At 40.3% G+C, this 21,452-nt stretch overlaps 1 protein-coding gene across 5 annotated transcripts in view; it reads right to left on the minus strand.

Annotated features, from left to right (window-relative positions):
- Positions 1 to 3,876: 3,876 nt before the first annotated feature.
- LIFR (LIF receptor subunit alpha) overlaps positions 3,877 to 21,452 on the minus strand; it is an 86,033-nt gene continuing 68,457 nt past the window's right edge. For all 5 annotated transcript variants that reach the window (XM_073343807.2, XM_073343806.2, XM_073343808.2 and 2 more), the window contains 10 exons: positions 20,534 to 20,699; positions 20,170 to 20,240; positions 19,507 to 19,711; positions 16,687 to 16,866; positions 12,633 to 12,734; positions 9,629 to 9,796; positions 8,177 to 8,338; positions 7,189 to 7,282; positions 5,659 to 5,737; positions 3,877 to 4,839 (listed from right to left, as the gene is read on the minus strand). In XM_073343807.2, coding sequence (XP_073199908.1) covers positions 4,201 to 4,839; positions 5,659 to 5,737; positions 7,189 to 7,282; positions 8,177 to 8,338; positions 9,629 to 9,796; positions 12,633 to 12,734; positions 16,687 to 16,866; positions 19,507 to 19,711; positions 20,170 to 20,240; positions 20,534 to 20,699 — 1,866 coding nt within the window. In that variant the 3' untranslated portion in view covers positions 3,877 to 4,200. The remainder of the gene's footprint in view (positions 4,840 to 5,658; positions 5,738 to 7,188; positions 7,283 to 8,176; positions 8,339 to 9,628; positions 9,797 to 12,632; positions 12,735 to 16,686; positions 16,867 to 19,506; positions 19,712 to 20,169; positions 20,241 to 20,533; positions 20,700 to 21,452) is intronic.

Genomic DNA, 21,452 nt, shown 5'->3' on the forward strand with positions numbered 1-21,452 from the left:
ATGCTACCGATGCTCAATAATGGAGAGAATACAAAAATCCTTTCCACAAAACAAAATCCTACAAACCAGACATGGCTCAAAATTAAAAAGCAGCAGCATAAATTATTTGCTCCAGAATTAAACTGCCTGACATTTAAAAAAAAGCAAAAAACACATTAACATCTCTTAGATGCCTCAACAGTGTTAAAACCGAAATACTAGCCGTGATCTAAAAAAGAGTGATAGTGAGTGTTGACAGAATCCCTTATTATTAAATTCAACTCCCTTTTGGAAGTAACATTTATTCCCCCCCACACACTTTAAAGTAAATATCTATAGGTTTTTAATAAATCCAAAGGCTGAGATATAAAAAAGATAAATGTCTTGCAAAATTTTCTATTATATGAGAAGCTTTTCAGAAACGGGAAAACGACCCTATCTTAACAAAGGGATTTCATTGGGAAGCTACAAGACATCAGTTAAGGAGCCTAATTTCATTTGAAACACATGGCTTTATCCTCACAACCCCCATTAATGTTTATGGAAGTTAAAGAGCACCATGCATAGAGAGTAACCTTGGTATGGAAGACTAGTTACTACTCTACTTTTTTCTTTAAGGCGCTTCAGCGATTAGTGTACATTTGCACAGGTTTGGAAAGAAATTCAATCACTTAACAATATTAGTCATTCAATCCTATTTTACCCTTTCAGACCCAAAGGTTGGCTGACATCTTCACTAATTTGTTATGCCTCTTCCTGAAGATCTTATGGATATGAAGCTCAGGAGATGAAAGACCTTGAGGCACGTACTTGCATTTCTTAACAAAAATTGTACGGTAGCCAGAAGAGTTTGAGTAAGGCCACCATCAGAGTTTCTTCCAATTGGTACTCCCAATTGTGGAGTTTCTCATTTAGCTACCATGTCTAGGAAGTGAGTTACTTGCAGGTATGTATAGAAATCCCAAGAAAGATTAAATTTAATTCTGAACAGTTCAAAAGTCAGTTGCATTATGACTTGGGATAAAAATCTCCAAGAATCTACTGTCCTTTGACAGCCCAACCTTTGAAGTTACCTGAAGTTACCGAAAGAAAAGCTGGTACCCTGCACACATCTGGGAAGTCAATGAGAATTTTGATAATAGACCAAGGTGTGGAACTGCTTTTTCCCCACATTTGCAGAGTGGTCCCGAGGACAGGATGTTCTCTGATATCCTGATGGAGCAATGTGCCTTCACCATAAATCAGATCTGAAGAGGTTAATATCCTCTTTTGTTTTCTGCCTTTCAAGCCTCATCAAGCTGATCATCAGGACCTCTTATGTCACATAAAAATCAATACCTGATCCATCCAGTGTTTTTTGGTTTAAGAGAGGATAGGGAACACTTGGAGAAAGACATTCATTTTTATCCAAGGTTTCAGAGTAACAGCCGTGTTAGTCTGTATTCGCAAAAAGAAAAGGAGTACTTGTGGCACCTTAGAGACTAACCAATTTATTTGAGCATGAGCTTTCGTGAGCTACAGCTCACTTCATCGGATGCATGCCGTGGAAACTGCAGCAGACTTTATTTATACACAGAGAATATGAAAAAATACCTCCTCCCACCCCACTGTCCTGCTGGTAATAGCTTATCTAAAGTGATCATCAGGTGGGCCATTTCCAGCACAAATCCAGCCTATTTCCTCTTGTTTTTTCCTACCCCCCCGCCCCAGATGTTCTGGTTTAACTTGGATTTAAACTTGGAGAGTGGTCAGTTTGGATGAGCTATTACCAGCAGGAGAGTGAGTTTGTGTGTGTATGGGGGTGGTGGGGATGTGAGAAAACCTGGATTTGTGCTGGAAATGGCCCACCTTAATTATGCACATTGTAGGGAGAATGGTCACTTTGGATGAGCTATTACCAGCAGGATAGAGAGTTTGTGTGTGTGGTTTTTGGGAGGGGGGTGAGAGAACCTGGATTTGTGCAGGAAATGGCCCAACTTTATTATCATGCACATTGTGTAAAGAATTGTCACTTTGGATGGGCTATCACCAGCAGAAGAGTGAATTTGTGTGGGGGGGTGGAGGGTGAGAAAACCTGGATTTGTGCTGGAAATGGCCCACCTGTTGATCACTTTAGATAAGCTATTACCAGCAGGACAGTGGGGTGGGAGGAGGTATTTTTTCATATTCTCTGTGTATAAATAAAGTCTGCTGCAGTTTCCACGGCATGCATCCGATGAAGTGAGCTGTAGCTCACGAAAGCTCATGCTCAAATAAATTGGTTAGTCTCTAAGGTGCCACAAGTACTCCTTTTGATTTTTATCCAAGTGACTCAGCCAAACATAGATCATGGTAAGCTATGCCACCTTTTATATACTTCAAAGAGTGGGTGCAGATACAGAATCTTAGTATGTATTGCTGTGATCAGGTTTAAGGTAATTTTTGTCTGATGGGTGGCCAGATTACAGTTCCTCATGCAGTGGATGTGTATGGTTTTGCAGACCCGTCTTCCTGATCTGCTCAGACTACTTCAGAGCTGTGGGTCTGATACCAAATTCAGCAGGACGGGCTGTCTCAGAGCTTGGTTTAGAAAACTATTTCTGCAATTTAATTATTTGAGGAGCCACAAATTAATGCTTGAAATCAAGACCTTAAAAGGATTCAGCTAAGATCTTAAGGACACTCTGTTTTCCTTCAATGTTGTATCTCCTGACCCTCCATTATTCTTTTTTTTTTTTTTTTTTTTTTAACAATTAGTAACATATTTAAGTTATAAAGCATTTAAAAAACAAAGTCAATGAAGTAATGGCTTGGTTCTTTTGATGCATCTGTCACAACCTAATGTTTATACATTGAAGTGTTACTATTAGAGCTGTTTATAGCATGTTTATGTGACGCAAGTGTGAAAGCAGAAATACTCAAAGATGATGATTTTTAACTTTTCTTTAAAACATACACAAACACTAATCTTGCCATTAGAAAATTACATCAGGTGACCAGTGCTGGGGAGGTAGCTATTAAAAATCATTAGTGGCATTAGCTTACGTGGGATCCCCCTTGCCCGTAGAGAAATCCCACCTTATGTTTCCACCTAAGATTTGGAAAGAGTGCTCTGTTTGGTAGATAGTGTTTCTGGAGATTAGCCACGGAGTCTTCCTGGTTGGTGGAAACTATTACAGATAAAGACCAACCTTTCTCACTGGTGGAGCAAATCTGCCTGGGCAGCTAGTGCTATTAAATGCAATCTACGGAGCAGTCTCTACTGATAGGTGAGTGCAATCAATGACTGTTGAAGAATGAGACAAATCATTCGGGTGGCCTGCTCACAGCACTTTAGTTCTAGACTAATAATGGTCAAAATGAGTGTTTCTAGAAGAAAAAGATGCATCACCTCTTTGAGGTAGCAGATCTGGAGCTGCAGCTATAAAATACAAAACACATTAGTGCAATATGTTAGGAAATACTACCTCCTTAACCAAAAGAGAAAAAATATAGTGTTTTAAGGTTTAAAAAATTAATGCTGAAGTTTAAACATTTTGCAGTTCTTGTTGAGGTTTAAATCAGTGTTATACTCATTTTCCAAGTTTGTACCCCTGAGTCAGATATTGAATAAACATTGTACAGTAGGTACAGAAACTAGTGTTCTGGTTAACAAACATGAATAGCCATTGTTTAAAAGTGTTAAATGATTATGATATTTTTCCTGTGGAAGTTTAACTAAGCACAGATTGAAGTGCTAATTGTAATGTCTAGGTAACAGATTTAATTAACTACCAATCTAAGCATGTAATTTCCAGCTGTTAGACTAAAAGTTTGCCTACCGCCATCACCCTCATCTAGACAGTTTGTAAATTGGTTTGGATTTAGTCATTCTGAATATTCATAATAAGAACCAGTTAACAACAGAAGCAGAACCCCTTTCAAAGTAACAAGTTGTATGAGATCATATTGATTTTGAAACACAACTTGAAAGCAGACAGAGTTCTTTGACTAGGATTCCGAGGAGATCCAGCCTCAAAACCCCAATATCTTTGTAGTGTAACAATTGAGTTTCTATAACTTTGGGTTTTTAGCCTGTATTAAAATGGAACATTAACACTTTAACTTAAATGTGGTAACATTCAGCTCACGAAAAAAAATGCTGCCGACTGTCTCCAAGGATAACCCATGCTGTTACGACAACACTAGGAACAAGAACTTCTTGAATGGCAGGTTCAGATGAAATGACGATTACCATGATTGCTAATCATTTGGTTTGTTCTGAAAAAAATTTGTAAAGGCCCACCCTGTGTTATTAGGGGTGGGAGAGTCTTCATAATCCTTTGGGGGGATCAAAAACTGTCGAGAATTAATGGAGCACGGACTTCCAAAAGATCCATTTTCATTGTTGCTTTGAATTGATATAGGAGAGTCTGGAGAGTCTAACTTCCAGACATTAGTGTTTGCTTGAGGTCTGTAGCCCGCAGTTTTATCTAAGTCCTCTTCTGTAGGTGAGTGACACTCCATTTTCATAGAATTAATTGGCAGTTGCATTTGCGGCTTATAGCCTGCTGTAGTGACAAAGTTAATTTCTGGCTCTTCCTCTGGATTAATCTGAGGCTGATACATTGACTGAATGTCAATATAAATGAGCTGAGAAGATCCCACAGGTTCATCTATTAGTGGACTGGAGATCTCCTCCTCAATGATTGGTGGGCAGTATGACACTACCACGTGGCTTCCTGTTTCTGGGTCAGACCCATCTTCAGGAAGCTCACTATCCGCTACAGGGGATATAATTTCTGTGTCTTCTATCTTAAGGACTGTGGATCGCGTTTCCACCACTTCCACACTATTCGGGGTACAAGGGTTCATTTCCAAGGTTTTAAGAGCTGTGTTCCCCTAAAAATAAGCCACAAGAAAAGCAAGAAAGTGAGGATAATGCAAAAGAGTTTGATATTAAGAAAACTGAATACTATTTTAGTTTATATAGACAGTATATTGTACTGTGGTTTGCTTAGTTAAATTGAGAAAAGTGTCACCATCTGTACACTGCAGCAGAGCAATTGTTTACTGTTTAAAAAACTATTCAACTTATTCAACTATTCAACTCCCCAGCTTCCCCATATATCTATTTGTATATCTGATGTTCAGCTCATTTTAAAATATTTTAGCAAGTTCAAACTATTCCTAAATTTTGCCAAAAAATATTTCTAATATAAAACCAACCACTATTTCCCTTTAATGCTGTCAGAGTAGATTACACAAGAAAGATAAGTTTGCCTTTCCATTTACTTCCAATTACAAAGTGTTAGTAGTGGGCATGGAAGGGAGCTGGCGAGAATGCCATACCCTCGCTTCGCACTGCTGCCAATGCAAGGAGGAAGGAAATTAACAGCAGGGGATAAGCCAGATCATACCATCACTTCTACTGACCCTTGGGACATATCTTCTTGATGCAACTGTACATTTTAGATCAGTGGTCCCCAAACTTTCCCTCTCGCACCCCTCCTTACCTGTAATAGAATGTGTTCTCACACCCCAACCCCCACTCCCACCCCCATCCCTCAGGCCGGGAGTGGAGTTACAGCCAGGGGCTGGTGGCTGGGCCAGAGCAGAGCTGGGTGGTGCTCCCTCCCCACCTCCGGGGGCTGGCCCAGGCTCCACAGTTTGGGGACCACTGTTTTAGATGCTTAAAAACTGAATTAAAATGAAGGTTACCTCACATATATTCTTCTGAAACTGCAATGCCTTACTGTTCTCAGGATTTGGAATGTCAGGGTAGAACGTTTCTTTAATCCTTTATAGAGAAAATTTAAGGAATTTTCAAAATTACCAACAAAAGTTCAGCATGTCAAAATAAGAATGCAAGAAAAACAGTCATGATGTTACTATCAGGTCATAATCCTCAACACAGGATTAATAAACTTTAACTGTTCAAATTTTTCACTTTACACAGTTGTGCTTTGGGCTGCATGTAAAAAAATGCACACACACTCTTCTGATGCTTCCACTGGAGTTTCAGGTTTCTGAAAGCTTGAAGATGGACTGCAAATTGATTGTGGGCAGATCACAAATTAAAAGTATGCCTAATTCTACACATTGTAATTAGGATTCTTCTTCATCTGACCTTGAATGCAGCCTCAGGTGGAGGGGAAGAGGATCCTAAGAGATCTTCTACTGCTCCCTACACACAGGCTAATGGTTAAGAGCATTGGACAATGAGCAGAAGATTTGGGTTCTTCTGGCTCTGTCACTGACTCACTGTGGGACCTTGTGGCCAAATCGCTACTTTTCTGGGCCTCCCTTCCTTCCTATCCTTCCCAACTATAAAATGGGAATAATACTTCTCCTCACTCAAAAGTCTTGCGTAAAGCCCACTGAAATCCTCAGGTGTTTTGGGAAGCATGACAGGGGGTACCAGGCCTTTTGAGGCCCCCTGCAGGAGCAGTGAAGGTGGGTCCTCCAGGCCTTCCTAGAATGGTTGCTTCCTTGCAAGCAATCAGAGCCCAACAGGCTCAGTTAAAAGCAGCTGAAGGGGCTTAGCAGGTCAGTCAGTGGTTAGGACCAGAAGGGTGAGGAAGGCTGCAAAACTCTTCAGGGAAGGAGGCCTGGGAGAGACCCTGCTCAAGCAGAGATAAGGCAGAGAGAACCCAAGACTAACCCTAAGGTAATAGGTGAAGGCAAGGAGACCGAGTGTGAAACAGCCCAGGGAATGCAGCAGCAACTATTAAGGAAAGCAGCACGTGGCTGCTGTCTGCAGGGTCCCTGGGTTGGGGCCCAGAGTAGCAAGTGGGCCTCGGCCCCCTCTCTCCCACCGGCCAGTGGAGAAGTGGCCTAAACCCTGAAGAGGGTAAAAGATTCTTTACTAAAAGCCCAAGAAAGGGGGCTAGATTTAAATGTGCCCAACAGGGACTGAAGAGAGAAGGCACCCTCAGGAAGAATGAGCTGAGTCCAGTTTGAGCCAGGGAACTGGAAGACTTGTTTATGTTTGTTTTTTACTTGAGTACCCCAGAAGAGGTTTGTCCATTTTAGATTGTGTGTGACTTGCCTGGAGTGCTGGGCCACTGAAAACCTGCCTTTAGCAAAGTCGGCAGCCTACAGGGGGTGCCAGGAGGAAAATAAGATTGCAGCACCACCCCCAGCCAACCAGAGGCACTCATGAGAGGTGAGGTCCACGTCCACCTCCCGCCCCAGGAAGGCAATAAATTACTCAACAAAAACAGAATTTAACTGAAAATGAGCGTTTACCATTCCCTCTTTTGGTAGCAAAGGATGCTGGTCACCACTCCAAGCACAACAGCTACTGCCACTGGGATGAGAATGGCAATGATCAACCCCATGGCTAGGAAAAAATAAAGAAAAACAGTAAGAGATATTCAAAGTTATCAGCAAAGTTCGTGGCTCACAACCCTTTTGTAACATTCCCAGATATTATAGGCCACTTTATAGATCAGTGGAGGCTCATCAAGCCCCATCTGCCTATAACGTGACCTATAGCACATCCTTCATTGCAAAAGACAAATCCTCCCAGTTGGTCAATTGTGAAATAGTGTGTAGAAAAGGAAGACGTTTCTGTTTGATCCCCTATTGGTACTAAGCCTCAGACGCATGGTGATAGGCCTGATTGCAAAGTTTATCCCAGAGAGCATAACTTCTAGTGTTTATTGTATTTTAGATGGCTATTTAAAATTATCAAACTATTTGTCTATTCTGTGGCAGTGATTTCTACAGGTTAATTACATGTTGCATAAGTGCATTGCCTTTTACTTAGTTTAGTCTTTTAAGATCACTGAGCATCTCCTCCTCTTCTCCCCTAACAAAAGTTGCCTGTTTAGCCTTCTGGGCAGAGTTGTTTCATGCACTTCTTCTTTCCAAACTGCGTAACCCCCTTTCCTCCCCCTTCCCCCCACCCCCCCCCCCCAACCCCATCCTCAGGTGGATTTAGTCATTTTCAATCTTTTGAGCAGTTATGAGTTCAGACCCCATCCATATGTATGAGTAGATGAAGTTTTTAAACATTAAGCATTAATTACTATGAGCTTCATAGTAGCTGTAACAGTTAAACAGCTGTAAGGTTAATTTTTTCCCCCAATCTGCAATTTAAAAATATGGATAACAGGCCTGGGATAGCTCAGCAGGAAAAGATGTCAGATGAGTCCAAGATAAAGATCATGATGCTCTTTGACTTAAGCACTGCCATGCTACAAGTATTAGCGAACAGGAATGTTCAACTTACAATTCTCCTTTGTCACCACATACAGGTCTTTCGATGGGCCTATCCCACCAACGGTATAGGCTCGTAAGTCCAGTCGGTAACTTGTTTTGCCTTGAAGATCAAGTATTCTCAAAGACTTTTTTGTTAGGTCAGTAATATTCTTAACTGTTAGCTCAGGAGACCCTGTTTTGTTTTGTGTTTAAAAATATAGGGAATGTACACATTAGAATATGTTCACAAAACTCAAACTTTCATATTGAACTGGAAAACAATCTTTTTAATGGAGCGAAATCATGCATACAGAATTATGCTGCAGAAAATCCACTACTGTGTCGTGTAACAGGGTGTTAATTAAGCGGCACAAAGGGTATATCTTCAGTGCAGAAGTAACTCTCATTATGTACACTTGCGTTACTCCTCTTAAGTTAGCCCAGCTCGAGTGAGGGCAGCCCTGCTATGAAGTAATACTCAAGCTGATGTGTCCACACTGATGCTGCACTAAGACTTCTGATGACATATGTCTGGGTTCTTAGCACTGCAGTAAGCTGAGCCATTCTATGAATTCTTTCCTAATGAACTGTGGGAGAACTTGTTTGCCCTGTCTGGCACATGGGGAGGAACTGTGAGAAGCCCTTGGAAGACTTGCATCCGTACTACAGAGTCATTGTGTTAGCAGATGACTAGTTGTGTTAACTTAAGTTTTAGCCTCTACTTCCTGATGGGCCAGCCAGCTTGAGTTAAAAGCATCACCATACTGGAATTAAAGCCTACTCACAATCCTAACCTTGAGTTGGGAGCAGAACTCGAATTTTAACTCTAAGTTTTCAGTGCAGACAAGCCAAAGAGTGAAGAAAAAGGATCCTGGCAGACTAAACATTAATAAACTGCTAGCTGAAAATAAAGATGTCACGCACTGAACTCCATCATTTGCTACAGACTTCATATAATTACATTTCAGAACATCTCTCGTAAGTGCAATTACATTTTATAAGGTTATTTCCTCTATCATTTGCACACTACCACAATTATCAGTTTTGGAATGAACTGAATGAAAAGTATCACACTGACAGGGAAAGAAACTGGCCTTCTCTATCTACAGAACGGAGATTAGCTTGAGCAATGGCAACACAACATTATCCCAACCACACTGCCGATGCTCTTAACTCAGTTCTGGAGGGTTCGCCATTTTCACACTCTCTTCTCATTCAGTGTTTTCCTCAGAGACTGGATGTTCATTGTCATGGTGACTTGTGTGGTGTGGGTACCCTAGTCAAGTAGAAATTCCACTTAATTCATTTACTCTTGCCCACATGAGCTGTTAGTATTTTAAATGTCTTCACCAGTTCTTAAAGGCCAATTTTAGGTGCTGAACAATGCCAACTGAACTGTAATTAAACAATTGTTTCTAAAGGACAATTCATTAGCGAGTGTAAGGAGTTTACAGGAAAATTGAGGACCATATATTTTATTTACCTTCTTCCATAAAATTAGTCTTTGAAGTACCTTTCTCCCCTTTTGCAAAGTAAAGAATATATCCCTTTAAAAAGCCCTGGCAGTCTTCAACAGGAATGTCTTCCCATTTTACTAATATTGACTCTGAAGAGGTTTCTTCTACAGTAAAATTTGGTGCTACCTTTGGAGCTGTGGAAAGAATTGAAAAAAAAAAAAAAGTTACACAACTATCCTTCCATTGTATGCTAAGAGTATGTTAGTATTACAGCATTATTATTAAGACTTACATGTTGATCACTACACTGAAAATGTTCTTAATAAAAAGAAAAGGAGGTGACATTAGCCAAGTGTCACTACATCAGCCTCCCTGTTGGTATATTATCACCACTAATTTGTATTGCAAGGGCATCTACTAATCCCAGTCATGGACAAGGACTCTATTGTGCTAGGTGCTATACAAACAGAACAAAAAGATGCTCCTGCTTGCAGTATGAACACACGTTAAAAATAAATCCAACTAGTGCAAACATTTAGAAAGACGCAACTTAATAGAAATTGTCTCGTTTTCAAATGTCTGTAACTTTGCTTTATTTGAAGAAATTGTGTTTAGTAACAACAGAGCCTGCATTCTTCACTGAGAAAAATATTAACGCTGTTTAAAAGCACTGCTGCGTCCCAGCCGGAGTCACAAGTCTCCATTGCAATACATGGGATCTAGTGCAGGGATCATAGCCAGGCAAATTCACACAACAGGCCTTAAGCTGGAGGTACAGATACCATCATGAGTGAAATTTTAGAAGCCAACTGTGTTCTTACAAAACAAGAAATTATATATCTATTATATCACAATTTCTGTTTTGAAAAATGACAAACTTAGTCCAAATGCTTTTTTGTTTTTTAAGAGAGGTGTAAATGGTTGAAAACAAGAGTTTAGAGTAAACATTTCATTTCATCTTCCATCATAGCATTAAGCAACAAGCAATGATCCCTACAAAGCATTACCTTGGCTCAGACTACGTGATCAGAGAAAGTTTCCAATAAAATTATTCCAAGCACCTGGCAGAAATGAAATGGGTCCTATAGCTCCAAAATATGCATTTATCCTTCACTCTCCTAGCTATTAAGTATAAAGAGGAGTTCAGACTTCCAGGAACAGAGCAAAAGGGAGTGCAGGGGTTGTCCTTAAATGTCTAAGGCATTCCAAATCAATATCAGCATATATCAGATATAAATGCAAATAGCAGTAGCTATAGAAACTCTGGAATTTTAATTAATGAGACAATTTGTACATTCATATTTTAAAAATGCAATTTTACTCTAAAAACTGATTTAGATATAAAGAACATTGTAGGTTTCTTTATTCACTGTGTCTCACTGATTTCTATATTAAATATACTCAGACATATTTTTACGTGCAAAGTAACTGAGCCCCACACACTCACTTTGGCTTCAACAGTCAAGATTAGAGTTGCGTGAATGACTGATTTTTTAGTTCACTGGCCAAACAAAAAAAATTGTTTTGCATCGAACCAAAGACAAATTTTTTTAAATGTTCTGGTGACCCAAAAAAGTAAAGAAAATGTAGGTTTCAGGTTGAAAAAAATATTTTTATTCAAAAACAATAAAACCTTTCATTTGTTAAACAAGCAAAATTGCATCATTTGAACCAAAAATGTGTTTTGAATAAAAAGAATCTACGCTTTTTGTTTAGAAAAACATTGATGATGAGATGAAATGTTTTAATTTTTCCAGAATTTTGTTTTGTTTTCCAACCAAAACAATTTGGTGAATTCAACCTGAATTCACAAAATGTTTCAGTCAACCTGAAGCTAATTCTTTGGGGAAAAAAGTTTTGGCCAACATTTTTTGCCCAGCTCTCGTCAAGATGGACTCTTTTCACACCGCAGAAGGCTGGTAAAAATGGTTCCTTGAAGCCCAAATTATACCTCAGCTTTACCTGTACAACCACTATCTTCACCTGTACAACTGTCTTTACCTGTACAACCCCTGTGCAACCACACTGGCTGTAAATGGGACTGCACAGATGTCACACAGCATAGGTGCTGACTCCATGCGTGCCCCAGGGCTGGAGCACCCACGAGGAAAAAATGGTGGGTGCTGAGCAATCACTCACAGCCCCCCTGTTATTCTCCCTCCCCCCAGCGCCTTCCGCCCATCGGCGGGCCCCGTGGATCAGTACCTTCCCCTCCCGCCCCACACCTCCTGCGCGCCACGATCAGCTGCTTTGCAGTGTTCAGGAGGGTCGGGGGTGGGGGGTGAGGGGAGGAGCGAGGATGCGGTGTGCTCGGGGGACGGGGGCCAAACTGAGCGGGAAGAGACGGGGCGGGGGTGAAGCTGGGGTGGGGCCTTGGGAAAAGGGGTGGAGTGGGTGCGGGGCCTGGTGCAGAGCCGGGGGTTGAGCACGCCCTGGCACTTTGGAAAGTCGGCGCCTGTGTCACACAGCATAATCTGAAGACAATGCAGTTACATGAGCACAACAAAGGGCATATTTGGATGCAGAGTGTGTTGTTGATGATGTGCAATATGGAAGCCAATCACCAGGCTGTCAAAACTCAGGATAACATTGTGGGGGTGACAGTGGGAAAAACGTCTTTTGACTTGCAAACTGAGCACATTTGTCACAGAAGTGAGTAAGACGAGGAAGGTGGAATTCATATTGCCATTTATTCAAACATTTTAGGGCTGAATCCCCATTTTAATGTCTGTATCCCCTCTCGCATTAAATATTACAATAATTTCAATCTGATTTTCAGACAACAGAATAAGAACCAGCTAGGATGCAGAGAGTGGAAGTTCACTGAATTAGTGAATAAGTGATACATTAAAAATCTTTATTAATGAACTCTGAAGGCTGGTGGCACTGAAAGAGAAAAAGGAAATATTCAGCAGTAAGGAGATTCTGCTTTCAGACTTGTTTTAATTTATCTAGCAAAAACTAGTACAGGTTAGTCATATTTATTTGATCTTGTATTTCTAAAGGATCTTAACAATAAAATGCACTTACGCAATTCTTTCATGTATCCCGTTATATTCTGTAATAACTGATATCCATTGTGTTTGCAGCCATATAGTGAAAAATTGTATCTCACACCAGGTTGAAATAGAGCTGCAGAAGAATATCATTGGTAAGCAAAATCTTTTTAGCAAGAGTTATATTTTAAGCTTTTACATGCATATTTTCATACAAAAACATTTAAAGTAACACCACCAATAATTAGACCACCAATTCTAAACTGGGGGTTCGTGGCACGCTGGGGGCCACAAACAGGTTTCAGGGAGTCTGCCAAGCCCCGCCACACTGCAGGGGCTAAAGCCCCACTGCCCTGGAGTCCTGCTGCCTGGGGCTGAAGCTGAAGAACACTGAAGCCGCAGGAAACAACTGTTTTTCTGCATATAGAAGCCTGAGCAATTGAGCTTCCTGGGGCCCCAGGCAATTGCCCTGCTTATTACCAGCTCTGGCTTTTATATGCAGAAAAACAGTTGTTGGGACACAAGTCGGCCTGGGAAAGAAAAAGCCTGAGAACCCCTGAATTAGACCATACGGTATTTACAGATAAATATTTCCCCTATTTAATCCCTACTGTATTTATACACAAAAGGTGTGCCGTTACTCGCACAGTTCAGAGTCAGTAAATCATTTTGGCCCACTCAGAGCAACCTAGACAGTTGAACAAATATAAATTACGAAAACGTTGGAAGCAGCACGAATTGTTGCTTTCCATTATGAAAGACACACTTGCAATGTTAACAGAGATGCTATTTTTCCTTCAAGGCTGTCCTGGTGCTTCTTTTCCCTCCCCAGATATAGTGGCTCATCAACTGATTTCTTCTTAGTTATTATAGCCATACCCATTACAGCACTGTTATTCAGGGTGACTATTCTCTTCAATAATGAGCTCCAGGCTTGAATCAAGTCTGTATAAAACATACATTGTTTTTCCCTCTTGTTTAGAGAGAGAAGATCCCAGGGGAAGAAAGTCTAAGGGACAAAGGAGTTCAAGAGAGCTGGCAGCTTTGCAAGGAGGCAATATTAAAGGCACAACTGCAAACTACCCTAATACAATGGAAAGACAGGAAGAATAATAAAAGGCCTATATGACAGGTTTCAGAGTAACAGCCGTGTTAGTCTGTATTCGCAACAAGAAAAGGAGTACTTGTGGCACCTTAGAGACTAACCAATTTATTTGAGCATGAGCTTTCGTGAGCTACAGCTCACTCCATCGGGAGCTCTTTATGACCTGAAAATCAAAAAGGTACCCTACAAAAAGTGGGAACATGGACAAAATGCTAACAAGTAGTACCAAAGAATAGCACAAGCATGTAAGAAAAAAACCAGAAAGGCTAAAGCACAAAATGAGTTACACCTGGCAAAGGACATAAAAGGTAATAATAAGAAGAGGTTCTTTAAATACATTAGGAGCAAGAGAAAGATGAAGGAAAGTGTAGGTCCTCTACTTAGCAGGGAAGGAGAGCTAATCACTGATGGCATCAAGAAAGCTGAGGTGTTTAATGCCTATGTTGTGTCAGTCTTCAGTGAAAAGGCTCATGGTGACCAGATACTCAACACAATTAATATTAAACAACCCAGGGGAAGGAATGCCAGTCAAACTAGGGAAAGAACAGGTTAAAGAATATTTATATAAGATTAAATATGTCTAAGTGACAAGGCCTAATGAAATTAAGGAACTACCCTGAAATAGTCTCGGAACCATTAACAATTATCTTTGAGAATTCCTGGAGTACCAGTGAGGTCCCACAAGACTGGAGAAGGCAAACATAGCACCTATCTTTAAAAAGGGGAACAAAGAAGACCTGGGGAATTATAGATCAGTTAGCCTAACTTTATACCTGGAACAAATTATTAAACAATTAATTTGTAAGCACCCAAAGGATAATGGGGGTAATAGACAGCCAGCATGAATTTGTCATGAACAAATCATGCTAAAACAACCTAATTTCCTCCTTTGACAGTGTTACCGGCCTAGTGGATGGGGGGTGAGGGGGAAGCAGTAGATGTGATATATTTTGATTTTTGTAAATCTTTTGAAACAGTCCCATATGACATTCTCATACACAAGGGAAATGTGTTCTCGATGACATTACTATAATGTGGATACAAAACTGGTAAAGAGACCATACTCAAAGACTAACCATCAGTGGTTTGCTCTCAAACTGGAAGGGTGTATCTAGTGGAGTCCGACAGGGGCCAGCCCTGGGTCTGGTACTATTCAATATTTTCATCAAATGTCTTGGATAATGGAGTGGAGAGTATGCTTATAAAATATGAAGGTGACATGAACCTGGGAGCGATTTCAAGCACTTTGGAATACAAGATTGGAATTCAAAATAATCTTGACATATTGGAGAATTTGTCTGAATTCAACAAGATGAAATTCAATAAAGACAAGTGAAAAGTATCAAAGAAGGAAAAATCAAATGCACAGCTACAAAATGGGGAAGAACTGCCTAGGTGGTACTACTGCTGAAAAGGATCTGGTGTTATAATGGATCACAAACCGAATATGAGTCAAAAATGTGATGCAGCTGTGAAAAAAGGCTAACATCATTCTGGGGTGTATTAACAGGAGTGTCATATGTCAGACACAGGAGACAATTGTCCCGCTCTACTTGGCACTGGGGAAGCCTCAGTTGGAGTAATGTGTTCAATTTGTGGTACCACGTTTTAGGAAAGAAGCAGACAAAGTGGAGAGAGTCCGGAGGAGAACAATTATTTAATCAATGATAACGTATTTAGAAAACCTGACCTATGACGAAGGGTAAAAGAAGAAAACTGGGCATGTTTAATCTTCAGAAAAGATGACTGAGTGGGGACCTGATAAGAATCTTCACAATATATTAAAGACTGTTATAAAGAGGATGAGGATCAATAATTCTCCATGTCTCCTCAAGGTAGAATACAACATAATGACCTTAAGTTGCAGCAAAAGAGATTTAGGTGCGATATTAGGAAAAACTTTCTATCTATAAGGGGAGTTAATCTCTGGAATAGGCTTCTAATGGAGCTTGTGGAATCCCATCACTGGAGGGTTTTAAGAACAGGTTGGACAAACACCTGTCAGGAATGGTCAAGGTTACTTGGTCCTGTCACAGTGCAGGGTGCTGGACTTGACTTCTCGAGGTCCCTTCCAGCCCTACATTTCTATTATTCCATCATTCTATAAGATGACAAAAGATTCAGCCCTCCAAAGCGCTGCATGCCCTTGACACTCGGTGAAGTTGCAGGAGGTGCTCAGTAGTAGTCTTTGCGCAGTCAAATGCTCAGACCTTGAGCCAACAATCTGATGCATGTGGGTTGATCCCTATGAGTGTTGGGAGCCTCGGTGCTGCCAAATGGGCTCCGGGCAGGTGCAGGGGTCTGACTACAAGAATTTCATTGTAGGGTTGAGGCTCTAGGTGACTGAGTCTTAAATGTTGGCTCTAGTTGGGGCCTTTATATTTAATTTATTAAGTTCTAGTCTTTGTAATGCCTTCTTGGACAGCAGGAAATATGCCTCTTTTCCTGCTTATTTCTTTTCTCCCCACTTTGCTCCCCACTGTTCCCATCACACCTGCCTTTTGCTTATTTCTTAGCCTGTCCACCTGCATCTAGATACCTGGAATGTGCCTTGCTCCAGGAAAAGTCAATTGTCTACTTATTGCAAGCCAACAGAGGAAGCTCACACTTTCTCACACTCAAAAAACCAATTCATTCTTTTCCCCCACCCCTCCCCTTGGTGTCCAGACTGGTACATTTGGAATCTGGAAGATTTGCCTGGGATTTTAACAATTTTACAGAATGCTAAAGTTTGGGCTTCAGCTACATTTCTTTTAGTAACTTCAAAACATTATGGAAAGTGTAAAGAAAATAATAGTTGAATCAAGAACGAAGAGATGGAGACAGCTGAGGAGAGAGAGAAGTTAACAGAAATATTAGCACAAAGAAGGTATTTTAAAACAGTACCTTTTATCCTTTTCCCCCTGATAATTTTCGGCATTCACTTGCATACCATGCAAGCTTTGAATTGGACAGCCTAATTTAAACAATGATTTTCTCTTACCAGATTTTATCACAGCATCTGTTGCATTTGAAGGAAACGTTTCCCAGTCCACACTACAGGGTTCAGATCCAGATGAAATACACCATTTTAATGTGTAGCCACAGGTCACGTTGGGGTCAGAATGCCAAGAAATGTAAATTCCATTTCCCATTGCAATTGCCAGCTCTGTTTTGACATTGTCTACAATAAAGACAGTATATAAAAAACATTAGATCTCAGCCCTGTATCTTTAGCTCAAAGGGCTTTCTTGAAGCCTGAACTACAGTTCTTAGAAAACAGGTATCATGAGAACACACATACAATGTGTTCACACTTGGAAAGAGGATCACGCCACTGGTTCTGTGAAATTGTAGTAAATTATACTGTACTTTTTGAAGCACTATAAATCAAGCTTAGACGTCCATAGTGAAGTCTGCAAGAGTAGTGCAGAAAGGAGATAAAAATTTCAGCAAATCCTCAGGTTTGGATACAAATCACCTTCTGGGGATAAGTTTCTGTTGCAGGGGTTCTGGTTTAAGTCAAATTGACAGCAATTTGGTAGAAGACTCCAGCTACTAATTCCTTTCATTCATCCACCCCCCAAACACCAGGCTGTTAACTAGTTCCTACAGAACCTCACCTCCACCTATGGCCACTATTCAGGTGGGGCCCAGTAAGTCTTAAAGATCCCCTCCACGAGCAACCAAAATACTTGAACACCCCATCACATCTTCAGAACCTCCTCAACTTTCCTTGAGTTTCAATGTTCTTAGCCTTGATCCCTGTTTGCTTGGATCATCACATTTTATTAAAACTGTCCAGTCTAGGCAAGACTGACTTTAAAGGGAAAGGCAAACCTCAGTAATTAAAAAAAAAAAATGTTGCAAAGAGAAACACCTTAATTCCTCACTGAGGCGTTGTGAATATTAAAGGGCTATGTTAATGCTGAGTGTTCTATGAGACCGTATGCTGTGTGCTAGCCGTACAACTGTTTGGAAGAAAATATCATTGCTGAATTGCCACTTAAAGCCATGTCAATTTCACCTCTTTTTGTATTCATTTCTCTCCATTTGATGGGACTATAAGGGTAAATGTATAGACAGGGCAAGTTCTTAAACTGTTAAAAAAACAACCCTGAAACACATAGTTTCTAAAAAGTTGAACATTCAAAGAAATCACAAGTTAGGGTGCTCGTTTTTTATGACACTTGCACAGTATTTTATTTCTAGAATTTTGTTAATATGAAATTAATTTACTGACAGCCGGCTCAATAGCATTCTCTCAGCAAAAAACAACACTGGATATTGAAGTGCTGTACGTGCATCTTTTTGCTGCAGTCTAGACTAGCAGCACAAATACTGCCACGAAGGAGGCCAGATAAGCACCCACATAGTAAGTTTGCTTCTCCTCCACTGTATCTTTTTAATTATGTTGAAAGCTCACATTAAGTAGGATATGACATAGGTTTTGCTTCCCTTTCAATTCTTTCATGAAACCTGTCTCGAGCATCAGAAACGTTTCTCTCTTATTGATGTTATAAACATGTACAGGATGCAGCCAGAAGTGACTGTATAGCAGCGTAATCCAGGTCAGTGGTGAGTCATGTTTCAAATAATTCCTATGTCAACTCGGAAGACAATTCAGAATGAGTATATGTTGGGTAACACCAAAGGGAAATTCAGTCTTCCAAATGTTACCTTTCCAGTACTATGCTGTAATAATCACAGAGTTCCGGCTGTCACCCTCGGTCACAGGCTACAGAGCTGAATTATCTAGAGAGCCCTACATTCTGCAGAGTCAGCTGCATTTGTTGCTCATGATGTGGAGTTATTAAAGTGATGCCATTAATTTATCTATCCTGCCCAATTCCTTTTCTTTCACATATGCAGTGATAAATTAATAGGAAGTGTCGCTATACAGGAGCTGAAGGCTATTTAGCCTGAGGACAAAACTCATTCTGGATAATGGGGGATCATGGTTACTGACATCCCAACTATCAATCTCAAACAAAACACATTTCTGCCTCAAGAGATGTGATTTTATTTTCAGAACTTCAGACAGAAAGTGCACAACTGTGATGTCTGTTACATGCCCACATTGGGTGTATGGGTCACATTATGTGCCTTAAGACAGGTCACAGCATAGGGCTGAGGGGCTAGGAAGCACAGCTTCTGCAGAGCTGCTACTCCCCGCTCCAGAAGAGTTGGGCGAGAGCTAGCAGTGCCTTGACTCTGTCTTCCCAATGTGCCAGACGACCCAGATGAATGGGAGTGGATGGGGAAGTAATCTGCACCAGGTATAGAGCTGACAGAGATTACTTTCTCCCTGGAGCAAGAGGGAACTGGGACCATGTTGTGATGTACGTGGTCTGCTCCTACTCTCCCTTCATGTGATCAACTACAGATGCATTTAGTTGATGTTCGAATCCCACAGAGTGGAAAACTGTTAAACAACTATGCAGCATTGAGGAGGTTCCACTGAAGAAAAACCTATTTTGATCCTCTTACATTTAATCATATTCATTTGAGTCAAAAAGATGGCACAAAAATAAATAAAACCTCCTAAAAGTTGAAGATTTGTGGCAAAGATTTAGCCTCTCCCTTGTTATTCCTGGGAAGTGTCCAGAAAACTGCAACACAGCAACCTAGCTTGTAACTGCTGCCTTCCTTCTATGCAACGAGTATAATTTGCTGGTGAGACGCTGCACTTAAAAAAAAAGCAGTGACTGTAGATTGAAAAAAGCACTCGTTACTTGCGCAGATCAGCTCAATTTTCTGAAACACAACCACCCAGCTGTTCCACAAGCTTCGAATGTTTTAAATCCTTGAATCGTGTACTCACCACTTGGAAGATCCACACTAGTTATCCTAGAAGGGGGAGATAAGCCAGCATGATTTTTGGCTGCAACACTAATTAAACAATCATTTCCCTCAAGTTTTATTTCAGTGCTGTTCAAGGGTACAGGGACTTCAAGCATGGTCTCCCGCAGGTAACATGACACTTCATGGGACAGTATTATTCCATTGGCTTCAGAAAGAAGTAATGGCTATGCAACAAAAAAAGCACAAATCACATTAAAACCAAAACTTTTGTTAAAAATCAGGACACAGGATTACATGCATCTAATACTCAAGAGTTGGGATTACCAGGCAAAAGAAGTCAGTAAAGCAAGAATGTTTTTAGGAGTTAACACATGAGCACTGAAGACAACTCTCAAAAGGGACAAATTTAAGGAAGTTATCCTGTTTGTGAAATCCTACTTAATTCCATATGCAGCTGTTTTTAGTAATATCTTTTTTTTTTAATCTTTTTTTTTTTTTAAAAGCATAGTCCACATTTCTGGAACAATGATGTTTTCGTTTAGGACACTAATTTTCTGAGTAAAGGCACTATAAAATATTTAAGAACAACAATTAGATTTACTGGCTTTAAACTTTGCAGACATTAAAAATATGTAAGAAAAGCAATGGACACACACACACACACACACACAGAGGTACATACCTTCCAAAAGACTGTTAGAGTTTCTCTGACAGGACTTCTCTCTCTCCAGATATCCGGTCCTCTTGCAGGAGCTAAGAAAGGAGATTTTACAAAATAAGGCAACTTTGTTAAGCATAATGACAGGTTTCAGAGTAGCAGCCGTGTTAGTCTGTATTCGCAAAAAGAAAAGGAGTACTTGTGGCACCTTAGAGACTAACCAATTTATTTGAGCATAAGCTTTCGTGAGCTACAGCTAGCTCACGAAAGCTTATGCTCAAATAAATTGGTTAGTCTCTAAGGTGCCACAAGTACTCCTTTTCTTTTTGTTAAGCATATGGCTTACAAGTTCAATATTTTGACATAAAAGACAGTTCAATAAACTTACGGGCTTCCAAAGTTGTGAGCTTTTTTGTCTCACTCCATTTACTCCATCTCCAGAAATGCTCAGAAGCTGAACAACGCACTCGGAACGTGTATGTGGCATACGGATGTAATGCGTCCACCCGAGCTCTGTAATTTGAGTTTTCTGCACCGGCCATTGAGATATTCCGCTGTTAAGAATTAATAGAATTCTATATGAAAACCTTTCCCCTGTCCCGTATCATGCTAGTACCATTACCTGGAAAATGTTTTTTAAAAGTCAACTACAGTATTAAAGTTGTACTATCAGGCATCTGTGTGATTATTTAAGAAGAATCTGTTATATAAAGTCTCGTGGGATGTAGTTTCTTTTAACGGGCAATGGGAATGTATGCTAAAAAGCTTCCAAACCAGAATATGTGGGGAAATAAATGTAAATGAAAGAAAATATATAGGGAAAATATTTTACATAAAATCACCGTTCACCAGTGAAAGTTTTTCAGGGGCCTATCATAAGAAGTTACACCTAGTATAGAAATTAAAATACCAATAACTACTTTAAAACGCATGTGGGTATATACTAAATTGTCAACATTAGATGCTGTATCCCATGTGATACTGGGAATTATCCTATACCATAAAGGAGAGTAATCACAATGCTAACAACACTCTCTCTGCTTTCCCAGCCCCCTACCATTTGATTCCCCAAAGTATTGCACTCTCTGAACCACCAGGAAGGACTGGTGGTCCACTGACCATAATTTGAATACCCCTTTCTTTTGAGCCGGTTCCATGAGGCTATATATGACAGCTATTATCACTGAACACTCTTTCTACATATGCATTAAATCCTGGCTCCACTGAAATCAATGGCAAAATCCCCACTGATTTCAATGGGACCAGGATTTCACCCGGGGTGCTCCTATGCTCAAGTGATGGGCATG

The sequence above is a fragment of the Lepidochelys kempii genome, chromosome 5 (genome assembly GCF_965140285.1).
Source record: "Lepidochelys kempii isolate rLepKem1 chromosome 5, rLepKem1.hap1, whole genome shotgun sequence".
NCBI lineage: Eukaryota > Metazoa > Chordata > Testudines > Cheloniidae > Lepidochelys > Lepidochelys kempii.